The 21,765-nt window shown below is 39.8% G+C and overlaps 1 protein-coding gene across 2 annotated transcripts in view; it reads right to left on the bottom strand.

The window, feature by feature from the left end:
• Positions 1-21,765, bottom strand: part of PAK1 (p21 (RAC1) activated kinase 1) — a 69,225-nt gene that overhangs the window by 23,557 nt on the left and 23,903 nt on the right. For both annotated transcript variants that reach the window (XM_069759367.1, XM_069759366.1), the window contains 5 exons: positions 21,030-21,177; positions 16,185-16,222; positions 9,497-9,616; positions 3,006-3,177; positions 2,186-2,249 (listed from right to left, as the gene is read on the bottom strand). In XM_069759367.1, the coding sequence (XP_069615468.1) occupies positions 2,186-2,249; positions 3,006-3,177; positions 9,497-9,616; positions 16,185-16,222; positions 21,030-21,177 (542 nt within the window). The remainder of the gene's footprint in view (positions 1-2,185; positions 2,250-3,005; positions 3,178-9,496; positions 9,617-16,184; positions 16,223-21,029; positions 21,178-21,765) is intronic.

The following is a 21,765-nucleotide window of genomic DNA, read 5'->3' as shown; positions in this document are numbered from 1 at the left end:
GCAGGGCATTCCCCGACTGTGAGCAAATGTAGAATGCCCACTGGCCCGCGGCCAGCGCATACACAGGCATCATTAGCCGCGCTGGCACCGTGTGCAGGAATGTTATACTATTGCCACCATCTGCCAGGACAACTGCTAAATGCACCGCGCTGCATAGTCAGACATCACCCACCGACACCGCGACTGACGAGATACGGCGGCGGTCCACCAATATATCGTTCAAGGGTTAAAAACCACCTCAAAACTCACATTCCGTCCCCCTCCATCCCACCAGGAATGGTCAATGCCCTCAATATTCATGTCAACTAAATATCTGGGAAAGCTGGGTGGAAACCAAAGTGGCATAATTTCTGCTCCCACTCAGCTTTCCCAGAGTCGTGGGATGTCATTCAGGGAACAAAGAAAGACTAATGGCTGCCCTGTCACTGGAGTTCCTATCCAGCTTTTCCAAAGCCCTGAAAGGCAAACCGGTCTTGATATGCAGAGTTAATGCACGTAAGGGTAAATGCTACACAAATATGAAGTATTGAGTGGTCTGAGAAAGTTGAGTGAAGATAAAGTAGTTCCCATTTCAACTTTCCTAGAGGCCTGAATGGCAAACCCAGCTTGAGAGACAGCAATAGTGTAATAGGAGGGCAAAGCCTGCACAAGTAGGGGGTAGTGGGGGGCTTAGAAAGAGGCCCCATTTTAGTCATTATCCAGCTTTCCCAGAGCCCTGTATGGCAAGCCTACTGTGTTACATAGCAATATTGTAATCAGGGGTGCAAGGATTGTCATTCAGAGGTCTGAGAAAGCTGAATGGCCATTTAAATAGTTATCATTGTGGAATCTACACAGCTGTCCTGGAGGCCAGAAAGGCAAAAGTAAACGGTTAAGCAGCAAAAATGTAATAAAAAGGTTGACAGCTGTCTGAGAAAGCTGTGCAACAACCAAATAGTCGCCATTTCAGCAGATACTCAGCTTTCCAGGAGTCCTGAATTGTAAACATACCTAGTTATAAAGCAATATTGCAGGAGTTGTAATCAGGGAGGGAGGTTGACAAAACTGAACGACAAATTGTTTGTGGTTACCGCTCATATCCAGCTTTCCAAGAGTCCTGATGGTCACACCTCACTCATTATGGAGTGGCATGAGTGGATATATCTGCCACTCTGGGGTCTGAGAAAGCTGTGTGATAACTAAACAGTCCCCATGTTAGTTATGACCCAGCTTTCCAGGAGTCCTGAACAGCAAACCTACCCAGCTTTAAACCAGAGCTTATAATCAGGGGTAGGTGGGCTCTGAAAAAGTTGAATCATAAACAAGTTGCAATTACAGCTTGTACCCAGCTTTCCTAAAGTCCTGAAAAGCAAACCTCTCTCTTTGTGCAGCAAAAATTCAATCTAAGGGTAAAGTATGTAAAAGCAAGCAAATTTGCCACTCAGGGATCTGAGGAAGCTGTGTCATACCTAAACATTCCTTAAGTTATTTACCCAGCTTTCCCGGAGTCCTGAATGTTAAACCTGGCTAGCTATAAAGCAATATTGTGATCAGGGTTCAGGGGTTGTAATTGGGGGAAGGAGGTTGACAAAGTTGAATGACAAATTAGTTGTGAATGCGGCATCTACCCAGCTGTCCTGAAATACAATCCTATCTCATTATGCAGTGAAAATTAAATTTAAGGATAAAGTGTTCATAAGCTGGCACATTTGCCACTCGGGGGTCTGAGAAATTTGTGTGCTAATTAAAATAGGGAAAACATTTAATTACTAAGCTTTCCTGGAACCCTGAAAGGCAAAAATCGACCTCATCATATAGAAATATTGTAGTCAGGGGCTGTCATTCACGGGACTGAGAAAGATCTATGACACTCAAAATAGTCCCTATCCCAGCTCATACCCAGCTTTCCTAGAGCCCTGAAAGGCAAAACCTGTGGGTAAGAGCTGCATGAGGCAGCAGCGATGGATGGATGCCACATTGTGGGAACGTCACTACATCAGGAGGCCATTTATGCCACTCTCCCCAATATTAGTGTCAGGAGGCTGCTGTAAAGCCGGTGGTAATTATAGGTGCTGCTGGGAATGAGGGGCCGCCTTTGCCCCCCGACATACGATCTTCCTGTGTAATCCTCCAGGTTGATTACAGGGGCACCAATATGGAGGAGGGCACCCAGAGCACACAGGCACCCCTCTCCTGACGTACTCACCCCTGCCCAATCTTCTCGAACCTGGTGTACTTTTTCTTGGGGTCCCCGACGCTGACGATGCTTCCTGCAGACACAGCAGAAGATATTCACGTACCTCCGCGTACTAACCCCTTCATCTATCACCATTACTCCTATCTCATTGATTAACCTCCGTCATCCGACCCCACATTACGGATCACTTATGAGATACTTCCCCTTTAAAAGGCATGGTAATCCGCGTTCTAGAGGATTAAAGGGATCCCGCATTAATAAGAAGCTGAAATTACAAGAACTAATAGCACTCGGGGCCCCTGGAAAACCCCTTTAACCCTTCATAATCAACCTCAGCCTCCAGACATAACACAATGGGATATTTCTTACCGATATTCACTCTTCCTCCCATATCGGTAAAGTTATTTCCTAAAATACTCTGTGCTGCTGGCGAACCGTCCTCCCCCCAAAACCAATCTTTGACCTCCCCCCACTTGTTAGCATACCCCTCCTCAGACCATGAAGTCGACCCATTACAGGTTTCCTCTCTAACAATTCTCATGAAAAGGCATCTTCTGAAATACTCTGTGCTGCTGTGGAGTCCCCCGCTCTTTCCACAAATGTGACCTCGCACTCGTTTCCATTCCCCCTTTACATCCTGACACCGCCCCTTTAACATGTTAACGCAATAATAATTCAAATAAAATGGCATCTCCTGAAATCCTCTGTGCTGCTGGTAGACCATGCTGCTTTCCAGACTGAACTGTGTCCTCACATCATAACACCGTCCCTTTATCAAGTCTGCCCTCTAAACAGTACACATTACAGCCTGTAATAACCAGACACGTACTTAATTTCTCTAGGATTTCCTCATCCGACATCTTGGGCTTTTTCTTGTTTTTGTCTGTTGCTTTTGCGGAGGAGGCATCTGCCTGCGTCTCGCTGTTTTCCTGGGGTCCGGAGGGTGGTGGAGGCGTCTCGACTGGGGGTGGTACAGGCAGAATGACGGAGCGAGTGTGTACCTGAAGTACAAGACCAGGGAAGAATTGACATCACAGGCGAGAGCTCAATGTCTAGAGGCAGCAGGTAAAGCCTTACATTTATATCGTCATCTGGACATTATAAACAAACTATTCATACGATGAGTATTTCGAGGAAAGACCCCCGGCACTACCAGAGGAACCCTGTGCATCTTTGGCTCGACCTCCGTGTCAAACTATTAAAAAAGGGGCTGAAGCCAGGGGTGAAAGCGATCCAATAGAAGCACTGTGGACCCTCCTACGTAATTTACAGCACGCAAATATGGTGAGCACCGCATCACTTTCAATCAATGCAGGGTAATGTGAATAGAGAAACTTTACATGCAACAGGAGAAGGGATCAGAGGCTTTAGGTTTCATCCTGTCCAACTGCTCCAGACAGAGAAACCCAAATCCCATTATCGGCCCTACATGAAACTCCACAAACCGTCATTTCCCAGTATCATCCTAATTACTGCAAGGTTCACAGTCTGCATATTACATAGGGGAGACGTAAAGTGCTGACATAATTCATACTGCTCCCCATCTACAAGAATATAACTGATATATGGTAATACTCCTCCTATGTACAAGAACATCACTACTATAATACTGTCCCTATGTACAAGAATATAACTACTATAATACTGCCCCTATGTACAAGAATATAACTACTATAATACTGCCCCTATGTACAAGAATATAACTACTATAATACTGCCCCTATGTATAAGAATATAACTACTATAATACTGCTCCTATGTACAAGAATATAACTACTATAATACTGCCCCTATGTACAAGAATATAACTACTATAATACTGCCCCTATGTACAAGAATATAACTACTATAATACTGCCTCTATGTACAAGAATATAACTACTATAATACTGCCCCATGTACAAGAATATAACTACTATAATACTGCCCCATGTACAAGAATATAACTACTATAATACTGCCCCTATGTACAAGAATATAACTACTATAATACTGCCCCTATGTATAAGAATATAACTACTATAATCCTGCTCCTATGTACAAGAATATAACTACTATAATACTGCTCCTATATACAAGAATATAACTACTATAATACTGCCCCTATGTACAAGAATATAACTACTATAATACTGCCCCTATGTATAAGAATATAACTACTATAATACTGCTCCTATGTACAAGAATATAACTACTATAATACTGCCCCTATGTACAAGAATATAACTACTATAATACTGTCCCTATGTACAAGAATATAACTACTATAATACTGGCCCTATGTACAAGAATATAACTACTATAATACTGGCCCTATGTACAAGAATATAACTACTATAATACTGCCCCTATATACAAGAATATAACTACTGTAATACTGCCCCTATGTACAAGAATATAACTACTATAATACTGCCCCTATATACAAGAATATAACTACTATAATACTGGTCCTATGTACAAGAATATAACTACTATAATACTGCTCCTATGTACAAGAATATTACTACTATAATACTGTTCCTATGTACAAGAATATAACTACTATAATACTGCCCCTATATACAAGAATATAACTACTATAATACTGCCCCTATGTACAAGAATATAACTACTATAATACTGCCTCTATGTACAAGAATATAACTACTATAATACTGGCCCTATGTACAAGAATATAACTACTATAATACTGCTCCCATGTACAAGAATATAACTACTATAATACTGCTCCTATGTACAAGACTATAGATAACTACTATAATACTGCTCCTATGTACAAGGATATAACTACTATAATACTTCCCCTATGTACAAGAATATAACTACTATAATACTGCCCCTATATACAAGAATATAACTACTATAATACTGCCTCTATGTACAAGAATATAACTACTATAATACTGCCTCTATGTACAAGAATATAACTACTATAATACTGCCCCTAAGTACAAGAATATAACTACTATAATACTGCCTCTATGTACAAGAATATAACTACTATAATACTGCCCCTATGTACAAGAATATAACTACTATAATACTGCCCCTATATACAAGAATATAACTACTATAATACTGCCCCTATGTACAAGAATATAACTACTATAATACTGCCCCTATGTACAAGAATATAACTACTATAATACTGCCTCTATGTACAAGAATATAACTGCTATAATACTGCTCCTATGTACAAGGATATAACTACTATAATACTGCCCCTATGTACAAGAATATAACTACTATAATACTGTTCCCTATGTACAAGAATATAACTACTATAATACTGCCCCTATGTACAAGAATATAACTACTATAATACTGCTCCCTATGTACAAGACTATAGATAACTACTATAATACTGCCCCTATGTACAAGAATATAACTGCTATAATACTGCTCCTATGTACAAGGATATAACTACTATAATACTGCCCCTATGTACAAGAATATAACTACTATAATACTGCTCCCTATGTACAAGAATATAACTACTATAATACTGGCCCTATGTACAAGAATATAACTGGCCCTATGTACAAGAATATAACTACTATAATACTGCCCCTATGTACAAGACTATAGATAACTACTATAATACTGCCCCTATGTACAAGAATATAACTACTATAATACTGCTCCTATGTACAAGAGTATAGATAACTACTATAATACTGCCCCTATGTACAAGAATATAACTACTATAATACTGCTCCCTATGTACAAGAATATAACTACTATAATACTGCCCCTATGTACAAGACTATAGATAACTACTATAATACTGCCCCTATGTACAAGAATATAACTACTATAATACTGCTCCTATGTACAAGAATATAACTACTATAATACTGCCCCTATGTACAAGAATATAACTACTATAATACTGGCCCTATGTACAAGAATATAACTACTATAATACTGCTCCCTATGTACAAGAATATAACTACTATAATACTGCCCCTATGTACAAGAATATAACTACTATAATACTGGCCCTATGTACAAGAATATAACTACTATAATACTGCTCCTATGTACAAGAATATAACTACTATAATACTGCCCCTATGTACAAGAATATAACTACTATAATTCTGCCTCTATGTACAAGAATATAACTGCTATAATACTGCTCCTATGTACAAGGATATAACTACTATAATACTGCCCCTATGTACAAGAATATAACTACTATAATACTGTTCCCTATGTACAAGAATATAACTACTATAATACTGCCCCTATGTACAAGAATATAACTACTATAATACTGCTCCCTATGTACAAGACTATAGATAACTACTATAATACTGCCCCTATGTACAAGAATATAACTGCTATAATACTGCTCCTATGTACAAGGATATAACTACTATAATACTGCCCCTATGTACAAGAATATAACTACTATAATACTGCCCCTATGTACAAGAATATAACTACTATAATACTGGCCCTATGTACAATAATATAACTACTATAATACTGCTCCCTATGTACAAGAATATAACTACTATAATACTGCCCCTATGTACAAGAATATAACTACTATAATACTGCCTCTATGTACAAGAATATAACTGCTATAATACTGCTCCTATGTACAAGGATATAACTACTATAATACTGCTCCTATGTACAAGAATATAACTACTATAATACTGCCCCTATGTACAAGAATATAACTACTATAATACTGGCCCTATGTACAAGAATATAACTACTATAATACTGCTCCCTATGTACAAGAATATAACTACTATAATACTGCCCCTATGTACAAGAATATAACTACTATAATACTGGCCCTATGTACAAGAATATAACTACTATAATACTGCCCCTATGTACAAGAATATAACTACTATAATACTGCTCCTATGTACAAGAATATAACTACTATAATACTGCCCCTATGTACAAGAATATAACTACTATAATACTGCCTCTATGTACAAGAATATAACTGCTATAATACTGCTCCTATGTACAAGGATATAACTACTATAATACTGCCCCTATGTACAAGAATATAACTACTATAATACTGTTCCCTATGTACAAGAATATAACTACTATAATACTGCCCCTATGTACAAGAATATAACTACTATAATACTGCTCCCTATGTACAAGACTATAGATAACTACTATAATACTGCCCCTATGTACAAGAATATAACTGCTATAATACTGCTCCTATGTACAAGGATATAACTACTATAATACTGCCCCTATGTACAAGAATATAACTACTATAATACTGCTCCCTATGTACAAGAATATAACTACTATAATACTGGCCCTATGTACAAGAATATAACTACTATAATACTGCCCCTATGTACAAGACTATAGATAACTACTATAATACTGCCCCTATGTACAAGAATATAACTACTATAATACTGCCCCTATGTACAAGACTATAGATAACTACTATAATACTGCCCCTATGTACAAGAATATAACTACTATAATACTGCTCCCTATGTACAAGAATATAACTACTATAATACTGCCCCTATGTACAAGACTATAGATAACTACTATAATACTGCCCCTATGTACAAGAATATAACTACTATAATACTGCTCCTATGTACAAGAATATAACTACTATAATACTGCCCCTATGTACAAGAATATAACTACTATAATACTGGCCCTATGTACAAGAATATAACTACTATAATACTGCTCCCTATGTACAAGAATATAACTACTATAATACTGCCCCTATGTACAAGAATATAACTACTATAATACTGGCCCTATGTACAAGAATATAACTACTATAATACTGCTCCTATGTACAAGAATATAACTACTATAATACTGCTCCTATGTACAAGAATATACTATAATACTGCCTCTATGTACAATAATATAACTACTATAATACTGCCCCTATGTACAAGAATATAACTACTATAATACTGCCCCTATGTACAAGAATATAACTACTATAATACTGCCCCTATGTACAAGAATATAACTACTATAATACTGCTCCTATGTACAGGAATATAACTACTATAATACTGCCCCTATGTACAAGAATATAACTAGTATAATACTGCTCCCTATGTACAAGAATATAACTACTATAATACCGCCCCTATGTACAAGAATATAACTACTATAATACTGCCCCTATGTACAAGAATATAACTACTATAATACTGCCCCTATGTACAAGAATATAACTACTATAATACTGCCCCTATGTACAAGAATATAACTACTATAATACTGCCCCTATGTACAAGAATATAACTACTATAATACTGCTCCTATGTACAAGAATATAACTACTATAATACCGCCCCTATGTACAAGAATATAACTACTATAATACTGCCCCTATGTACAAGAATATAACTACTATAATACTGCCCCTATGTACAAGAATATAACTACTATAATACTGCCCCTATGTACAAGAATATAACTACTATAATACTGCCCCTATGTACAAGAATATAACTACTATAATCCTGCCTCTATGTACAAGGATATAACTACTATAATACTGCCCCTATGTACAAGGATATAACTACTATAATACTGCCCCTATATACAAGAATATAACTACTATAATACTGCTCCTATGTACAAGAATATAACTACTATAATACTGCCCCTATGTACAAGGATATAACTACTATAATACTGCCCCTATGTACAAGAATATAACTACTATAATACTGCCCCTATGTATAAGAATATAACTACTATAATACTGCCCCTATGTACAAGAATATAACTACTATAATAGTGCCCCTATGTACAAGAATATAACTACTATAATACTGCTCCTATGTAGAGGAATATAACTACTATAATACTGCTCCTATGTACAAGGATATAACTACTATAATACTGCCCCTATATACAAGAATATAACTACTATAATACTGCTCCTATGTACAAGAATATAACTACTATAATACTGCCCCTATGTACAAGGATATAACTACTATAATACTGCCCCTATGTACAAGAATATAACTACTATAATACTGCCCCTATGTATAAGAATATAACTACTATAATACTGCCCCTATGTACAAGAATATAACTACTATAATAGTGCCCCTATGTACAAGAATATAACTACTATAATACTGCTCCTATGTAGAGGAATATAACTACTATAATACTGCTCCTATGTACAAGGATATAACTACTATAATACTGCCCCTATGTAGAGGAATATAACTACTATAATACTGCTCCTATGTACAAGGATATAACTACTATAATAGTTGTATAGAATAGAATATATGTTATTGTTGCACCCACCGACATTGTATACACAGGACGTGGTGCGACAGCTGGAGGGGCAGTGGGCTCTTCTTCTTCTTCATCATCATCTTCACATACTGGAGGTACATCAGGGACTTCAGAGACGGCTCTTGAATGCTGCAGTTACATTTACACTGATATTATGACATATAGTTGTGAGTTGGAGAAATTACCTCATTGGTTATTAATTTGACCAGTGAACTTCTAACATTTTGTGGTCATAGATATCAGATTCACTTTGTAGGGTTCCCAGTTGGCCTCACATCGCAGTGTCATCACTCCCAACATTCCTATAGCAGCGCAGAGTTCCCTAGAACAGCACATCTGCCTCCAGGAGCTTTTCTGACCTTTGTTGCTGAGTTGCTGCGGTTCCTTCCAGTTATCAATAATATCACTCACAGGTGATGGGGGAAGATCCAGGAGGAAGAAATGTAATGGACGGACTTGTTCCCTCGCTGGCTCCTATTACAGGACCGCGCTGGGATCAGGAGCTCTGCACCACCGGCTGACCTGTCACATGGTAGTAAAGGGAGACGGCATGGCGGGGGGCCGGACGTTATATACTGGGGGCAATGAGGCCGGAGGTTATACACTAGGGGCAATGGGGCCGGAGGTTATATACTAGGGGCAATGGGGCCGGAGGTTATATACTAGGGGCGATGGGGCCGGAGGTTATATACTAGGGGCAATGGGACCGGAGGTTATATACTAGGGGCGATGGGGCCAGAGGTTATATACTAGTGGCGATGGGGCCGGAGACTATATACTAGTGGCAATGGGGCCGGAGGCTTTATACTAGTGGCAATGGGGCCGGAGACAATATACTAGGGGCGATGGGGCCGGAGGTTATATACTAGGGGCAATGGGACCGGAGGTTATATACTAGGGGCGATGGGGCCAGAGGTTATATACTAGTGGCGATGGGGCCGGAGACTATATACTAGTGGCAATGGGGCCGGAGGCTTTATACTAGGGGCGATGGGGCCGGAGGTTATATACTAGTGGCAATGGGGCCAGAGGTTATATACTAGTGGCAATGGGGCCGGAGACTATATACTAGTGGCAATGGGGCCGGAGGCTTTATACTAGGGGCGATGGGGCCGGAGGTTATATACTAGTGGCAATGGGGCCGGAGACTATATACTAGTGGCAATGGGGCCGGAAACTATATACTAGTGGCAATGGGGCCGGAGGCTTTATACTAGGGGCGATGGGGCCGGAGGTTATATACTAGGGGCAATGGGGCCGGAGGCTATATACTAGTGGCAATGGGGCCGGAAACTATATACTAGTGGCAATGGGGCCAGAGGTTATATACTAGTGGCAATGGGGCCGGAGACTATATACTAGTGGCAATGGGGCCGGAAACTATATACTAGTGGCAATGGGGCCGGAGGCTTTATACTAGGGGCAATGGGGCCGGAGGCTATATACTAGGGGCAATGGGGCCGGAGGCTATATACTAGGGGCAATGGGGCCGGAGGCTATATACTAGGGGCGATGGGGCCGGAGGCTATATACTAGGGGCAATGGGGCCGGAGGCTATATACTAGGGGCAATGGGGCCGGAGGCTATATACTAGGGGCAATGGGGCCGGAGGCTATATACTAGGGGCAATGGGGCCGGAGGCTATATACTAGGGGCAATGGGGCCGGAGGCTATATACTAGGGGCGATGGGGCCGGAGGTTATATACTAGGGGCGATGGGGCCGGAGGCTATATACTAGGGGCAATGGGGCCGGAGGCTATATACTAGGGGCAATGGGGCCGGAGGCTATATACTAGGGGCAATGGGGCCGGAGGCTATATACTAGGGGCAATGGGGCCGGAGGCTATATACTAGGGGCAATGGGGCCGGAGGCTATATACTAGGGGCAATGGGGCCAGATGTTAAACACAGGGGGCAATGACATCCCACTATGGATCCTCCTCCCACCTGATCAAAAGCAGAAATTAAACCCCAAACTTCATTCTAAAAGATTCCACTAGAAATACTTCATGAAAATGGAAATCCCCAAACACAAAGGAATTAAAAACACCCAAGGCGATGGCTGCCAAGTTCCTGTGGCTTTGGCAGGATTAACACTTGGATAATCCTCCTTCAGGTTCTTACATTAAATATTGTTATCTTAAGAGGGTGGTCAAAAATGGACACTTATAGTCATGGGAAAAACTTTAAAAAAAAAAAAAAAACCAACTCATTGTAGTCTACGGCTTTATGTATCGGGACACAACACAAAGAACATCGGACTAGTAGAAAGTCTTAAAATTAGGTAAATCCAATCTGAGATGAACAATAACAAAATGAGAAATTACATCGTGTCATTAATTATTTACCAAAAAAACACAAAATGCAGAAGCAGTATGACCAAAATTAAGTACACCCTTAGGCCAGGTTCATACATCCGTACATGGACTGGCCGCAGGTCTCCTGACTGTAGCTCAGCCTCTCACATCCATGAATACTACTCTCCTGTCCGGACCCTTGGCTCCGTCCTCTAGGGCTAGCTCCATTTGTGTAAGTCTGCACCATGTTCCTGCTGTGATCCAGAAAGTAGCTTGGACATCACCCAGTGCCCTATAAAGCCAACTCAGACAACTATGTGAGCTTTGCACTCAGTTCCACGTGTTCTTCTAGCGTTTGCCTTGCCAATCATTTCTCTCATCTGGCAAATTATCTCTTCTGCTTGTTTATCGTATATCTGCAGTTATGGTCCGGCTCAGACCTGCAGTTAAACATTTGTTTGCTGCAACTAAAACAAAAAACTTTTCTTTGCTATACTGGTGTTATTCACATTACAATACTGCTGCAAGTGTGTGTAATATATTCTGCAATCTACTATCCAGTGTGCTTAGTCATCGGTTGTATATGTCGCTACCATTGATGATCTGTCTGCAACTCTGCCATTTGTTTGCTGCCTTGGATTGTTGTCTTGACTATACCTCTACAATTCCTATGAATATCCAACCCTCCTGTCTCTGTGTCTTCTAGTGTTTCCTGCCTGCATACACTGCTGTCCCGGTCCTTGCTCATCCATATGGTCACCAAGTCAGCCCACTCTGCCATCAGCTTATGTCCGCCTTACTCACAGTGACGCCTCGCTTAGAGAATCCCACTCATCAGGTGGGCACATACAGTCATGGCAAAAAGTATTGACACCCCTGCAATTCTGTCAGATAATACTCAGTTTCTTCCTGAAAATGATTGCAATCACAAATTCTTTGTTATTATTATCTTCATTTAATTTGTCTTAAATGAAAAAACACAAAAAGAATTGTCCTAAAGCCAAATTGGATATAATTCCACACCAAACATAAAAAGGGGGTGGACAAAAGTATTGGCACTGTTCGAAAAATCATGTGATGCTTCTCTAATTTGTGTAATTAACAGCACATGTAACTTACCTGTGGCACCTAACAGGTGTTGGCAATAAATAAATCACACTTGCAGCCAGTTGACATGGATTAAAGTTGACTCAACCTCTGTCCTGGGTCCTTGTGTGAACCACATTGAGCATGGAGAAAAGAAAGAAGACCAAAGAACTGTCTGAGGACTTGAAAAACCAAATTGTGAGGAAGCATGAGCAATCTCAAGGCTACAAGTCCATCTCCAAAGACCTGAATGTTCCTGTGTCTGCCGTGCGCAGTGTCATCAAGAAGTGTAAAGCCCATGGCACTGTGGCTAACCTCCCTAGATGTGGACGGAAAAGAAAAATTGACAAGAGATTTCAACGCAAGATTGTGCGGATGTTGGATAAAGAACCTCGACTAACATCCAAACAAGTTCAAGCTGCCCTGCAGTCCGAGGGTACAACAGTGTCAACCCGTACTATCCGTCGGCATCTGAATGAAAAGGGACTGTATGGTAGGAGACCCAGGACGACCCCACTTCTTACCCCGAGACATAAAAAAGCCAGGCTTGAGTTTGCCAAAACTTACCTGAAAAAGCCTAAAACGTTTTGGAAGAATGTTCTCTTGTCAGATAAGAAAAGTAGAGCTTTTTGGGCAAAGGCATCAACATAGAGTTTACGGGAGAAAAAAAAAAGGGGGCATTCAAAGAAAAGAACACGGTCCCTACAGTCAAACATGGGGGAGGTTCCCTGATGTTTTGGGGTTGCTTTGCTGCCTCTGGCACTGGACTGCTTGACCGTGTGCATGGCATTATGAAGTCTGAAGACTGCCAACAAATATTGCAGCATAATGTAGGGCCCAGTGTGAGAAAGCTGGGTCTCCCTCAGAGGTCATGGGTCTTCCAGCAGGACAATGACCCAAAACACACTTCAAAAAGCACTAGAAAATGGTTTGAGAGAAAGCACTGGAGACTTCTAAGGTGGCCAGCAACGAGTCCAGACCTGAATCCCATAGAACACCTGTGGAGAGATCTAAAAATGGCAGTTTGGAGAAGGCAGCCTTCAAATATCAGGGACCTGGAGCAGTTTGCCAAAGAAGAATGGTCTAAAATTCCAGCAGAGCATTGTAAGAAACTCATTGATGGTTACCGGAAGCGGTTGGTCGCAGTTATTTTGGCTAAAGGTTGTGCAGCCAAGTATTAGGCTGAGGGTGCCAATACTTTTGTCTGGCCCATTTTTGGAGTTTTGTGTGAAATGATCAATGTTTTGCTTCTCTTTTGTGTTTTTTTCATTTAAGACAAATTAAATGAAGATAATAATACCAAAGAATTTGTGTTTGCAATCATTTTCAGGAAGAAACTGAGTATTATCTGACAGAATTGCAGGGGTGTCAATACTTTTGGCCATGACTGTAACAATGAGGCAGTCGACACATAGACAAGACAGAAAGTGGGGGTCCGAGACAGTGGGGGGCCCCTGAGACCGTGAGAGCCGAAGAAAGTGAGAGCACAAGACATTTTTCATCCAGGCAACTGAATGAAAAACATAAGTTTTCCATCTCAATTGTTTATTTCCATCTGTTACAGTGAGAACAGGAACCAAACAGCTCAATGTACAAAACCAATTTCCGGCCGCCCTTCTCAGGAACCGCCATCATAAGCTCCATCCATGGAGTCTGTCAGGTTCTTCATCTTTTTGGGCAGCACCAGCCCAAACCCCAGACACAGATCAGAGAGGAGACGGTTCTCCTTCACCGTAAATCTTCTGTATAAGAAAGTCCACGAGTTCTCACTAGGGTTTAGGCCCGGTGAGGACAGGACCGGGTCATTATTTCTTTTCATCTTTAAGGCCTTTCCTGGCCCCCGAGCAGTGGAGACTTCGATGCTGTGATGGAGACTTGTCCTGTAGAACAATCCTGTATTTCTGGAGAGATGAAGACTTTTTCCTGCTGCACTGCAGGAAGAAAGTGTCTTTTAAACACCGTCAAGAGGTTTGGGAGGTGATATGGAGTCCATCTTGAACCCAAAAAGGTCCACCTAGCTCCTCAATAATCCCAGCCCATAAAAGTGCCCACCTCCACCTCGCTGGCGTGTGAGGGGAAGTGGAGGTCTGTGCTCGTTACTGATCCAGCCACGGCCCATCCATGCGGTTCGTCCAGAGTCACTCATCTCATCAGTCCATAAAACCTGTGAACAATCTGTACGAGGTTCTTCTTGGACCAGTCTTTACGTTTCCACTTCTGTGTTTTGTTCAGTGGTGGTCGAGTTCAGCCTCCTCACCTCGGCCGTGTCTCTGAGCAGTGAACACCTTGGACCTCAGGGCCTTCTAGGGAGGCTGCAGTTCTGGAATATGACAGCTCTGGAGGATAAAGGCTTCTGGTCACTTCACATCTGATTCTTCTTGTATCTTTCTTTACCAGTTAATCCGCGGGGTTCTTTTTTTCTCAACATTTTTTTGCACACTGTTGACTGTTTGCATCAAAACTTTTGCTGGGTCTGTGATCGCCCCAATATCTCTGCAGTTTCAGAGGCTGCAATTTCCTCTGTGAGACGTTTAACAATTTTTTACTTTTCAGAGTCAGTTAAATCTTTCTTTTTTTTTTTTAAAACTTATATTGCCTGAGACAAAAAAGCTCCTAAATTCTGAACACCGCAGAAATTACAAAGAACCCAAGAGCTACAGCTCAGACTCTAAAGAGCTCGGTTAGCAAGTTATATATTCAGGTCTTTTTCTAACTGTACGGTCATGAACTTAAACATATATTGTTTATCTGGAAAGATTTCTTATTTTGAGAAGATTATGGCATCTTGGCTAAAGTTTGCAAAGTTGCATGTGAACAAACCACAAGACTTCTGGAACAATGTCCTTTGGAGACTCGAGGTTGGACCATAATACCCTGAGCCATGTTTGGTGAAAATCAAACTCATCCTATGAGCACGATGGTAAATTAGTGATGATTTGGGCTCGATTTGCCGCCATAGGACCTGGCCACCTTGCAGTTATTGAGTAAACCATGAACTTCTCTGTATAGACAAGTGTTCTAGTGTCAAAAGTGTGGCCGTCGATCCAAAAAACAAACGCCATAAAAGAGAACGATGGGAGTGATAAAAACCATACGGGAAACCATTGGCTGCTGAAAGTGGTTTTACAAGTTATGGAGCCATGGGGTGTACTTACTTTTTCACACACAGCTTCTGCATTTTTAGGATAATTTTTTTGGTAAATTAATAATGACACGACGTAATGTGTCGTCTGAGGTTGTAAATAGCGGATACGCAGAATTCAAAGAGGGCGTACTTCGTTTTCAGATTAGATTTCCATGCCTGAAAACTTACCGTACTGACAGAAGCCTTGTAAACCTCAAGTTCGTTATCTGCAGGGAAATAAGACAAGTCGCTGTTACAAAGTATCAAGATGCCAGGCCGCACATCGAAATGGAAAGTGGATGATGAGAATCTAAAAAGTCACAGATACATTTCTCTACTTTGCTCTTTTAAATTGTTTTTACCGCCATAGTTGACACTTCCCCTCCCCCATTGGCCAAGCACATTTCGCAGAGAAGATCTTTCGATCACACTTCATTAATACAACGAAGTGATACATTAACATTATCTGCCTATTCCTGACACAAATCGAAGAAAATCTTGTCTCCGTCTTCTACGACTGTGGTCAGCATGGCTGGATGGCATCATTCTGCAAACATGACCCTTCAGAGTCATCCCGGTAGCGGCATCAGCTGCAGGAAAGCTTCCAACACAAATAATGCGGACACGTCTGAGGCCGGCCACAGAGCGAGGAAGACGAGGAGGGGGAGCGCTCATGACTCATATCGGAAACAATTACAATCTATTGCTCCACTTGTAAAAATCCCAGTGCAAAGAAATAACACAAGACAGCTAATCAGAACTGTCAGGGCGAATATCAGATGTGCTGACAACGCGAAGGTAATGTGCAGAATATAAAGGGAAAATATAAATAGGTATCTGGTAATGATTCTAGAGCCAACATCCTCTGTCAGGTGTAAAAAAAATATAACTACTATAATACTGCCCTATGTACAAGAATATAACTATTATAATACTGCCCCCTATGTACAAGAATATAACTACTATAATACTGCCCCCTATGTACAAGAATATAACTACTATAATACTGCCCCTATGTACAAGAATATAACTACTATAATACTGCTCCTATGTACAAGAATATAACTACTATAATACTGCCCCATATGTACAAGAATATAACTACTATAATACTGCCCCATATGTACAAGAATATAACTACTATAATACTGCTCCTATGTACAAGAATATAACTACTATAATACTGCCCCTATGTACAAGAATATAACTACTATAATACTGCCCCCTATGTACAAGAATATAACTACTATAATACTGCCCCATGTGTACAAGAATATAAATACTATAATACTGCTCCTATGTACAAGAATATAACTACTATAATACTGCCCCCTATGTACAAGAATATAACTACTATAATACTGCCCCTATGTACAAGAATATAACTACTATAATACTGCCCCTATGTACAAGAATATAACTACTATAATACTGCCCCTATGTACAAGAATATAACTACTATAATACTGCTCCTATGTACAAGAATATAACTACTATAATACTGCCCCATATGTACAAGAATATAACTACTATAATACTGCCCCATATGTACAAGAATATAACTACTATAATACTGCTCCTATGTACAAGAATATAACTACTATAATACTGCCCCTATGTACAAGAATATAACTACTATAATACTGCCCCCTATGTACAAGAATATAACTACTATAATACTGCCCCATGTGTACAAGAATATAAATACTATAATACTGCTCCTATGTACAAGAATATAACTACTATAATACTGCCCCTATGTACAAGAATATAACTACTATAATACTGCCCCTATGTACAAGAATATAAATACTATAATACTGCCCCTATGTACAAGAATATAACTACTATAATACTGCTCCTATGTACAAGAATATAACTACTATAATACTGCTCCTATGTACAAGAATATAAATACTATAATACGTATGTAATTTATTATGCTACTTGCCCGTGCGGATTGATCTACGTCGGGATGACATCTAGGCAATTTAAGGTCAGGATTAGGGAGCACGTCCTGGGGATTGAGGCGGCTGCTACCCAGAACGATACATCCCTATTGAAAACTATTCCAAGGCATTTTTTAGCCCTACATCACAGTGATAGTTCGTTGCTCAGGGTCCGCGGTATTGACATGTTGAATGTCAATATCCGGGGGGGGGGGGGGGATCTATTTAAGCGTCTCGGTCAAGACGCACTGGATTTGGTCATTGAACACAGTGCATCCATTGGGATTAAATGAGAACATAAGTTATGCTCCTTTTCTGTAGTCGTCACACTGCTGTGCCTGTTTGTGCCTCTCCGCATCATGATATTTTATTAGATTTTAATTTTTGTTTTATTCTTTTGCTATTTAAGACCTGTACTCCCATACATTAATATTCTGTATGTTGGTTGTTCGTATGGAATGGGCAAGTTAATGAAGGAAGAAGTGCGGAGCTGCAGGCGGACATGAAAATTCTGTGGGAACTTCTATTTCTCTATATTCTATATACATATTCATCTTGATGTCTGTAATATGTCCCATGTAGTATATCCTTCATTTGCACATATTCCTGTGTTTACCCCTTTGTGACCATGCTGTTACTACCATGTTTTGACCACTAGGTGTTCTATTAGATGCAACATGTTTATGCTATATGGTTACATTTGGGATTTCGGATAGTGCAATTAGGAATAGATATGAACCTTTTAGAGCTAACATTTTTATGCCCCTCTATACGGTGGCCCTTTATATACTGTTATGCAGCAATGTAAAAACTGTTTATCATCACTAATACATTTAGTTTTGTACACCTTAATTGTACTTTTATATGCTCCTTGGGCTATTTTGTCCTTTGTCCTTGAGTCATTTGGGCCGTTCTATTTATGCTGCCGCACATTATCTGGTGTCCGCTCGTTTATTTACATTATTTACGCTCCTGCCCTCTTCTTTGCCCACTTTAAATATGGCCGCCGTACATTCAGTGTGCACATGCGCATGCGCCGCCTCCTGCCAGCCCTGGCCACTGGTCATGCATTTCCGGATTGCGTGGGGCCCCACGTATTTCCAGTTATTACTGATCAGGCGGTTAGGTCGGACGGAAGTTGCGCTATATGGTTGAGCGCTTCTTTTATACAAACAGTCCGCTATAAATAGCTGTGCTATGCCCATAAGATGTTATGCGCCCCCTGAGGAAGGTACACTTACCGAAACACGCGTCGGGGTGGTCCGGTGTCCCCCGCGCTGGTCCAGATCTACTGCGGCAGGTACTATGCATAGTGGATTGCTCCTTCTTACATGTCTATGGCCATAGTACTGGTAATTACCCTGGATATTCTCTAGTCTTGTATGGCAGCGCTGCTTGTTATCCTTTTGAGCAGTGAGTATTTGACATGTGGTTTGCTTATATACGCCTGTTGGCTGTGTCTGGGCCATTGCCGGGGTTACTATACCTTGGGCGACTGCTTTTTTTCATGTTGCCTGTGGCATTTTTTGTATCACCTGCTAGTTTCATTGTACACCATCTGTCTGGTTTCTTATATGTAAAACTTTTAGATTGATTTATAATAAAAGTAATTTTTTATTGGATTCTGAGACTGCATTTTGTCCTGCTTCTTATCAAGAATATAACTACTATAATACTGCCCCATATATATAAGAATATAACTACTATAATACTGCTCCCTATGTACAAGAATATAACTACTATAATACTGCCCCTATGTACAAGAATATAACTACTATAATACTGCCCCATATATACAAGAATATAACTACTATAATACTGCCCCCTATGTACAGGAATATAACTACTATAATACTGCCCCTATGTACAAGAATATAACTACTATAATACTGCCCCATATATACAAGAATATAACTACTATAATACTGCTCCCTATGTACAGGAATATAACTACTATAATACAGCCCCTATGTACAAGAATATAACTACTATAATACTGCTCCCTATGTACAGGAATATAACTACTATAATACTACTCCCTATGTACAAGAATATGACTACTATAATACTGCTCCTATGTACAGGAATATAACTACTATAATACTACTCCCTATGTACAAGAATATAACTACTATAATACTGCCCCTATGTACAAGAATATAACTACTATAATACTGCTCCTATGTACAAGAATATAACTACTATAATACTGCCCCTATGTACAAGAATATAACTACTATAATACTGCCCCTATGTACAGGAATATAACTACTATAATACTGCCCCTATGTACAAGAATATAACTACTATAATACTGCTCCTATGTACAAGAATATAACTACTATAATACTGCTCCCTATGTACAGGAATATAACTACTATAATACTGCTCCTATGTACAAGAATATAACTACTATAATACTGCTCCTATGTACAAGAATATAACTACTATAATACTACCCCTATGTACAAGAATATAACTACTATAATACTGCCCCTATGTACAGGAATATAACTACTATAATACTGCCCCTATGTACAAGAATATAACTACTATAATACTGCTCCTATGTACAAGAATATAACTACTATAATACTGCTCCTATGTACAAGAATATAACTACTATAATACTGCTCCTATGTACAAGAATATAACTACTATAATACTGCTCCTATGTACAAGAATATAACCACTATAATACTGCTCCTATGTACAAGAATATAACTACTATAATACTGCTCCTATGTACAATAATATAACTACTATAATACTGCCCCTATGTACAGGAATATAACTACTATAATACTGCTCCTATGTACAAGAATATAACTACTATAATACTGCTCCTATGTACAAGAATATAACTACTATAATACTACCCCTATGTACAAGAATATAACTACTATAATACTGCCCCTATGTACAAGAATATAACTACTATAATACTGCCCCTATGTACAGGAATATAACTACTATAATACTGCTCCCTATGTTTAGGAATATAACTACTATAATACTGCCCCTATGTTTAGGAATGTAACTAGAGCAGCTACCTCTGTAGAAAGGAACTTCTTGTCCACGTTACCTGTGAAGCTCATGTACTTCTGGCTGTTGGTGGTTTTCTTGGAGTCATAAAACTTCAGCACGTCCAGCACAGCTTGAGGATTCTTCTTCTGTTCTTCTTCTGAAATTTTGGAGGTCTGCAGCAGACATGCCCACTGTTCCGGCATTCCCTGCACCATTATAAGATTCAATAGATTACTAACACATCCTTAACCTGATGTAGGCTGTAACCCAAATCCCCATCATGTAAACATACAGAATTGTTCCAAGTTGCCTTCCTAAAGACCCATCTATATTACTACAATTAACAGGACTTGGAGGAGTGGGAGGAGGGAGATGCAGCTGCAGTTTCTCTTTTATCATTTCAGTTAAACAGTTGGTGACGCTTCTATAATCTGAATAATTTATAATCCACTCCCAAAGTAAAACAAACTAAGGATTTGTCCTAATCTGCAGTTGCACCTAGTCACTGGTATCAAAAAGGGCTCCAAAAAAAACCAGTGTCATAATTAAAAACCAGTACTATAAATGGCACATGGATTTTGTGTTTTTCTTAGTGGCCACTTTACTAATAAGCACAATAAGCTTTTATTAAACATAAGCACTGGGACATTGAACAGACAAGAGGACGGATAAACAGAGTTCCTTATCTGCCCATGGAGCAACAATCTAACACCCACATGTCCTTTCCAGCCGGATGCTAGGTACAATAAAGGTACACCCACATGTCCTTTCCAGCCAGATGCTAGGCACAATAC

This window comes from Ranitomeya imitator, chromosome 3 (genome assembly GCF_032444005.1).
Source record: "Ranitomeya imitator isolate aRanImi1 chromosome 3, aRanImi1.pri, whole genome shotgun sequence".
In the NCBI taxonomy this organism is placed as follows: domain Eukaryota; kingdom Metazoa; phylum Chordata; class Amphibia; order Anura; family Dendrobatidae; genus Ranitomeya; species Ranitomeya imitator.
The sequence above is the reverse complement of the archived record's forward strand: the minus strand, read 5'-3'. Positions and strand labels throughout refer to the sequence as shown.